At 42.1% G+C, this 8,252-nt stretch overlaps 1 protein-coding gene across 1 annotated transcript in view; it reads left to right on the forward strand.

The window, feature by feature from the left end:
* hs1bp3 (HCLS1 binding protein 3) overlaps positions 1-6,593 on the forward strand; it is a 51,433-nt gene extending 44,840 nt beyond the window's left edge. The window contains exons 6-7 of the mRNA XM_055636365.1: positions 5,663-5,743; positions 5,809-6,593. Of these exons, the coding sequence (XP_055492340.1) occupies positions 5,663-5,743; positions 5,809-6,037 (310 nt within the window). The 3' untranslated portion in view covers positions 6,038-6,593. The remainder of the gene's footprint in view (positions 1-5,662; positions 5,744-5,808) is intronic.
* The last annotated feature ends 1,659 nt before the right edge of the window (positions 6,594-8,252 follow it).

Here is an 8,252-nt window from a genome sequence, read left to right on the forward strand (position 1 = left end):
AAAAGCCTCTTAAACGTCATGATTGTATCTGCCTCCACCACCATCCCTGGCAATGTGTACCAAGACCCCACCACTCACTGTGTAAAAAAAAAAACTTGTCTTGCACATCTCCATTAAACTTTACCCCTCTTACCTTACAACTGTGCCCTCTAGAGTTGGACATTTGCACCCTGGTAAATAGGTTCTGTATTTAATATTTTTTTATTATTTTATACAATTTTTTAACAAAACAGAACAAAACAATCAAAAATAAATAAATAAAAACTGAAAAAGACAACAGGAAAAAAAAAAAATTATAATTTAAAAAAAAATAGTAATAAAACAAAGCTGCCAGACATAACAGTATTGGTATAATCCACATGGTGCTACACAGTCATGCATTGCAAAAGAAGAAGTAAAGGTCACAAGACTACATCACTGCAGATAATATGAAATTATTGGACTTTGAGATGGTTGATAAATGGTCACCAAACACTTAAAAAGCTGTTTGGTACCTTGGAGTTGTAGAAGCGTATCCTTTCCATCTGTATGATTATTATCATTTCATTGAGCCATTTTTCGAAGCATGGGGGTGTAGATGATTTCCAGTCTGTTAGGATCATCTGGTAAATAGGTTCTGACCGTCTACCCTATCTGTGCCTCTTATAATTGTATATATGACAGCATCGCTTTCTCAGAAAATTCCAAAAGATACTCAAAGCTATCTAGAACCTTGAGAGTACTTATGCTGCACACTCACATACAGACTTCGCTGGGTGGAACGGTGGAATTAATGAGTTAAGATCACCAGCCAAAGTCCAAGTCTCATTGGCCAATTTAATCATGCCACACTACAGAGGGTGGCAACAACTCTAACTGGCAACAAAACTGGAGTGACCTTTCCTGCCGGGGACTGGGAACCGGACCAGGGCTGCTACAGCGGCGGCGCAGCGCTGGAGTCACCGCGGAGCGGGCGATGCCTACCTGGGTCGCCGTTTGGAGCTCCGGAGCGTTGGGCCATTGCTCCAACATCGTGGAGCTCTGGTGCGGAGAGCTTCCAACGCGGGCGGCGCTGAACGGCATTGTGGAGACCTGGGGCGCCTTGCAGAGGGTCTGCAGCAGCAGTCACCACCCGGCGCGGCCTGCGGCCTTTGGAAGCCGCCGACTCCAGTAGGAGGGAGCCGACTCTGGTGTCCACGCCGCTGAGGACGTCCTGCAGCCCCGACGTCGGACTTACAACACCTCGGCGAGCGGTCCTGAACATCGGGCTGCCCGTAGCGGCAACTGCGGAGGGCACGGGGAGGCCCTGACCACGGGGAACAATGGAGGAAGAAACTGACTTTGGTGCCTTCCCACACAGTGGGAAACTTTGATTCTGCTGTGTGGGGATGTTTTATGTCAGACCCTACAGTGTGTTGTGTCCCTTTTTTTTAAATTGTATGGCTGTATGGAAATTTCATTTCACTGTGCGATCTGGCACATGTGATGAATAAATCTCTTGTATCTTGTATCTTGTACAATGTGTAGGTGTTAGTTTAGTGCAGAATTAGTAATTTAAAGAAGAGTGACTGATAAAACATGCTCTTTTTTTAAAGGAAAGCTGCTTCCTACATTCACTGTCCAAATATTTTATTATCAAAACAGACAATATTCATTAGTTTGTTAAACTGCTCAATATCAGTAGGTGGCTTGTATGTAATAACTTTTAAATAAAGAAAAGATTTAAGATAAATTGCATCATTTTAGGGCCACACACTATGCCATTCTACTGCTTCTCTCTTAATCTGTACTTTTGAATTTCTCCAATTCAATTGAAAGCAAATTAAACCTAAGATTGTAAGGCCCACTTTCAAAATTTGTAATGGTTCTCCTGGGATGAATACGCATTGCTGGTTATGTAAAATAAAATTCATCACAGAACTAAATTGGACTAAATTTTCTACCAGTTTCCTTTGCATTAAGTTTCAGCTTTTCTTATTAACCATCCACTGATACCAGTGTTCCTAGTCTGTGAAACCCCAAGTGCGTGATATTGAATCCTTCTTTGAAAAAGTTACTTTTATTCAAAGTATCACAAAACTTGTCACTTCATTTTGCAGCCCAATCCTTTGCTTTTTTTTTTCTCTTTTCTGCCTGTCCACCAACTGCAACAGTTTCCAACCTCATTAATGCTATTTCTGACATTATTCCCTCCTTAACAGCATGTGTAAGGGAGTGAATATATGTTAGTAAGACAGGTAAAAATGCATCAGGTACACAAACTTGTCCAAGCTGAATCAATGGCACAGCCCTCTCGTTTCCATTAGTTGTTTTTGGATATCAGAGGCATCCCTCTGTAATATACATACCTCCCTCATGTCTGGCAGGACCGTTCTATTTGCTAGCATCTGTTTACCTGCTGTCACTACGCATTTGGATGCATAGGCTGCTATTTGGCTAAACTATCAGCAAACGCATTGCCTTTGGTTATAGGGTCCCCAGCACCAGTGTGGGCGGCACATTTAATAATGGCCAGCTGTTCTGGAAGCATCAATGCCTTGAGCAAGTTACGCACAGAAAGGGCATTCCCGTGCTCCCAATTCTGGGGAGCTTTGTAAGGTCGGAACTTCGGGGTGTGGGGATGTTGCTATAACCATATAATAATTACAGCACGGAAACAGGCCATCTCGACCCTTCTAGTCCGTGCCGAACACTTACTGACGGAGCTGCTACAGGTAAGGATGCCATCGCTACTGGTGGGGCATAGGGAGGTGGACGTCTCCAGCGATTATCTAAATCCTCATCTTCACAACCAAACAGGGTCGTCGTGCCAGACATGAGGTCCTCTCCGGAGGATTTATCAGTACTGGGTTTATTTTTACTAATCATCACCTGCTTCTTACCTCCTGCCTGTCTCTTAATTCGTTTCTCTTGTTCCTCAGCCCAATGGCATTCTAGTTGCAATACTTTCCATATTTTCTTAGTGCTATCATTGTTTCTTAACTCTATCTCTTTCTTACATGTAGTATCCATCCAACCGATCTCTACTCTCCTCATGCATCTTTTCTGCTTCCGCTTTCCATTCCTTAATTCCGTTCTTCCATTTCTTTCCTGCATTCCTTTCCCATATCAACATCTCTGCTCTTTTAATTGTCTAACAATATTATATAGTTGTTGTTACTTTTAGGGTTCAAATAACACACATGTTGGACGGGCGATCACCCATTACTTTAATCCATAGTATTGTCCATAGCCACGAGTTTCTCAACCTGATAAATTCTCTAATTATTGAGAGGGAGAGAGGGGGTTCTCAATTGTAAAAAAAGAGGCCCTTTTTTGTTGTTGTTTTTTCTTCTTTAACCTGGCAGACTTTTCAATTCAAAAAACAGACAGACCCAATTTTCTCAACCCGGCACTCACTAATCGAGACCCGCGTTTCTCAACCTGGCAGAATTGTCAATTTAAAAAAACAGATTAAAATAAAACAGATCCGCTAATCATATATATATTATAATCAATATTATATATATATATATATATATATATATATATATATATATATATATATATATATATATATATATATATATATATATATATATATATAATCTGTTTTTTAAAATTGACAATTCTGCCAGGTTGAGAAACGCGGGTCTCAGGGAGGGAGAGCGAGCGAGAGAGAGAGCGAGAGAGAGCGAGAGAAAGAGAACCTCTCAATTCCTTCTTAAAAATACATACACAAAACCAATTGGTCTTACCTTTGTCTGTTTCTAAGAACCACGGCAGGGAACCAATTCAACGTCTGATGAAGGGTCACATATGTTCCTGGGAATGTCTAGGAATCAGTTGCAACGGACTGATAAGAGCTCAATTTTCTCCCTTTCCAGTCCCGGCAAAATCTGCAACCTCTTGCACATTCAGCAGTTCTGCCGACAAAACGCCAATGAAAAAGTTACTTTTATTCAAACAAACAGGTTCGCTTCTTAATAAACAGACAACTCACAATACGGTTGCAGACCAGTTCAAAACTTTATTTATTATCGGCCGATGGAAGTGGCAAGAAAACCCTAGTCAAATGAGCAATACAGACAATGGGCGATCGTTTCGCCGAACACCTCCGCTCAGTCCGCAATAACCAACCTGATCTCCCGGTGGCTCAGCACTTCAACTCCCCATCCCATTCCCAATCCGACCTCTCTGTCCTGGGTCTCCTCCATTGCCAGAGTGAGCAACAGCGGAAATTGGAGGAACAGCACCTCATATTCCGCCTGGGGACCTTGCGTCCGGATGGCATTAACATAGAATTCTCCCAATTTTGCTAGCCCTTACTGTCTCCTCCCCTTCCTTAACCCTTGAGCTGTCTCCTCCCACCCTCCTCCTCCTTCCCTTTTCCTTCCTTCTTCCCCCCCCCACCCCCCATCAGTCTGAAGAAGGGTTTCGGCCTGAAACGTTGCCTATTTCCTTCGCTCCGTTGATGCTGCTGCACCCGCTGAGTTTCTCCAGCAATTTTGTGTACCGAGCAATACAGACACTTGGCTGTCCTCAGTCCACTTCCCTGAACAACAGAATTATATGGTATTATATGGTGTTTTTTTGTCACCTTAGCACATTCCACAAACATTAGTCATGGTCAGAGGTACAGAGAATACACGTTACTACAGGATGCGTCTGAGTTGTCTCGTCGCATCTTGTCATGGACTTTACATATCAAAGGCATCGGACATTTGGTACAAGATACTTGCATATCAAAGCCATGTCACTGCATACCTCAAAGGCATCGGACATTGTCCCAATACCCCTTACTCGGATTAATCTGGGCTTCCTCTCTTGTCAAATGCTAGACGCATTTTAAAGTAATTCATTATCTCAATACACATCAACTTGAGGCAAGCCTAAGGTACACACAATTGCTGGAGAAACTCAGCAGGTGCAGCAGCATCTATGGAGCGAAGGAAATAGGCGACGGTTCGGGCCAAAACCCTTCTTCAGACTGATGGGGGGTGGGGGGGAGAAGGAAGGAAAAGGGGAGGAGGAGGAGCCCGAGGGCGGGCGGATAGGAGGGTGGGAGGAGACAGCTAGAAGGTTAAGGAAGGGGAGGAGACAGCGAGGGCTAGCAAAATTGGGAGAATTCAATGATAATGCCATCCGGACGCAAGGTCCCCAGGCGGAATATGAGGTGCTGTTCCTCCAATTTCCGCTGTTGCTCACTCTGGCAATGGAGGAGACCCAGGACAGAGAGGTCAGATTGGGAATGGGAGGGGGAGTTGAAGTGCTGAGCCACTGGGAGATCAGGTTGGTTATTTGGTTATTGTGGACTGAGTGGAGGTGTTCGGCGAAACGATCGCCCAACCTACGCTTAGTCTCCCTGATGTAAGCCTAGACTTGCCTTTCTGTATTGATCTCTTGGAGAAAAGCCTGCTTTGAGACTACAATATAAGTTGTAAGCTGGCCCAGGAATTCATTTAATATTTTCTTATATTTTTAACATAATTCAGCCTTATCTTGGGCAGCAAATATATTTTTGCTCATTTGCTATTGCTTTGAGCAGGGCAGATTAGAGTTTTGTATATTCTTAAATGTTTCTGGTTGTACAGATAGCAGTTGCAATTGCCATTTGCTGTACTTTTTTTCCAAAGAAAAAATATAGCAGGCAAATAATAGTAACATCACTAATTGTGTATTTTGTGCTCTTTATTACTTTCAGAGTTGAAGATGACTTGGATAAATTACTGAAGCCGAGGGCCAGTAATGAAACAAAAGCAACTGCGCCAACCAAGCCAACTGCACCAACCAAGCCAACTGCGCGCCAACCAAGCCAACCAAGCCAACCGTGCCAATCAAGCCAACTGTGCCAACCAAGCCAACTGTGCCAACCAAACCGGCCATGGCAAAGAAGCCGGCTGGACCAACCAAACCAGCTGTGTTCAAGAAGCCCGCCTGCCCCTCTGAAATGAGAAACAATCTTGCAACAGAAGCTAGTTCCTCCAGAAGCACTGTGGCTGCCATGAATGAACTGGATATTCTGAAATACATTCAAGAGAATGAGACATCGAGTACAGACACACTAGATCTGTTTTGAACACATTTTCTTTTTCCAATGTATAAATCAATTTCTGGAACAATCTTTGGTTATCTCCATAAAAATACATTAAAAGTACTTTCAATTATGTTTTCATTGATGCATTTATGGACATGAATGAAAGAAATGTAATTGAAAATTCTATTTATTTCTATTTGAGGTAGATATCCTGTGTCAGCCAAAGCCTCTTTCTTAATCAACAGAATAGAAGGGATATTTTGATTCTGCATTTATGGTGAGGAAGTGAACCTACCAAGTACATGTGTCAGAAAATCACAATCATCATATCTGCATTTTTCTGTTAGTCTACAGACAGGGTTGGTGAGTGCTGGAAAAATATGACACTGTTTAAATGGACCATAAATGCAATTGGGATACAAGGAAGGGCAGAACTGGAATGTAAATCAAAAGAAAACAAATTGTGTACTTGATTCAACAATGCCAGTGTGTCAGGATGTCAGGATGCATATGGAATTCATCCAATTCATCCGCATTTATTATTTGCAAGTAGGGATTTCCTAATGCTAGATAAATAAATTCCTTTCACTTATTCCAACCAGGTGGCAATAGCATGGGTATTTTGTTCATTAAATATCTTCCTTTCTAAAAGGTAATTGGCACTGACACAACAAAGTCCACTCCTGTGTTTCTCAATTAATGCCAGATACCTCAAATACATGTACATAACGGTACTGATCAGAATCAAATACTGGTACATCGATGGAAAAAGGACAGTTCATGTTTAGATTGAAGAGCCTGAGGAAGTTGATGAAGAGTCTTCAACTTGGAGAGCACTTTTTTAAAATTTCAGATTTCTAGTAACCGCATTTTTTAATTTTTGATTATGTAGAATACTGTTTTCATTTGACTATTGAATGCGATTGCATAATTGTACTTGTTTTGAATTGGAGTATTTGATTATTTCCACCAACTAGTAACTTAAAGTTTGGTTATGAATCAGATTCTGCATCATGCTTGTACCATTTATCTTTCTTATATGGGTATCAAGGTGCGCAGAATAATATCAGAATGGACCTCCATTATTTTCCATTCTGCTCAATATCAGTTTCAGCTCAGAGAATGAATCATGGGTATACAATAATTAGAATATCGATAACTTGGATGATTTTTGATGTATGTGCAAAACCAGAATGGCAGCGGCATGCAATATGGTGCATGTATTAGTACGTAATAGGTGATAAGTTTGTCTGAACTTAGATCTCTAGCCATCCTCTTGCATGGTGAAGCTGTGAAGTAAGGACACATTCAAAGAGACAAACAAGAAGATAAAAATATAAGATATGCCTCAACTTCCCAAAAAGTAGTATTTGTACTTTTTATTACAATAGACAAGGACAATAGGTGCAGGAGTAGGCCATTTGGCCCTTCAAGCCAGCACCTGCCATTCACTGTGATCATGGCTGATCATCCATAATCAGTACCCCATTCCTGCCTTCTCCCCATATCCCCTCACTCTATCTTAAAGAGATCTATCTAACTCTCTCTTGAAAGCCTCCAGAAAATTGGCCTCCACTGCCTTCTGAGGCAGCGAATTCCACAGATTCACAAAGTTTTGCCTCCTCTCCATTCTAAATGACTTACCCCTTATTCTTAAACTGTGGCCCCTGGTTCCAACATCAGGAACATCAGCCATGATCATTTCCTGCCTCTAGCGCGTCCAAACCCTGAATAATCTTATATGTTTCAATAAGATTGCCTCTCATCCTTCTAAATTCCAGTATACAAGCCCAGCTGCTCCATTCTATCAACATATGACAGTCCCTCCATCCCGGGAATTAACTTTGTGAACCTACGCTGCATTCCCTCAATAGCAAGAATGTCCTTCCTCAAATTTGTAGACCAAAACTGCACACAATACTCCAGGTGTGGTCTCACTAGGGCCATGTTCAACTGCAGAAGGACCTCTTTGCTCCTATACTCAACTCCTCTTGTTATGAAGGCCAACATGCTATTTTCTTTCTTCACTGCCTGCTGTCCCTGCATGCTTACTGTCAGTGACTGATGAACAGGATCTTGTTGTACTTCCCCTTTTCCCAACTTGACACCACTCAGATAATAATCTGCCTTCCTGTTTTTGCCACCAAAGTAGTTAACCTCCCATTTATCCACATTAAACTGAATCTGCCATGCATCTGCCCACTCACCCAACCTGTCCAAGTCACCCTGCATCCTCATAGCATCCTCCTCACAGTTC

Source organism: Leucoraja erinacea, chromosome 5 (assembly GCF_028641065.1).
Source record: "Leucoraja erinacea ecotype New England chromosome 5, Leri_hhj_1, whole genome shotgun sequence".
Taxonomy (NCBI): Eukaryota; Metazoa; Chordata; class Chondrichthyes; order Rajiformes; family Rajidae; genus Leucoraja; species Leucoraja erinaceus.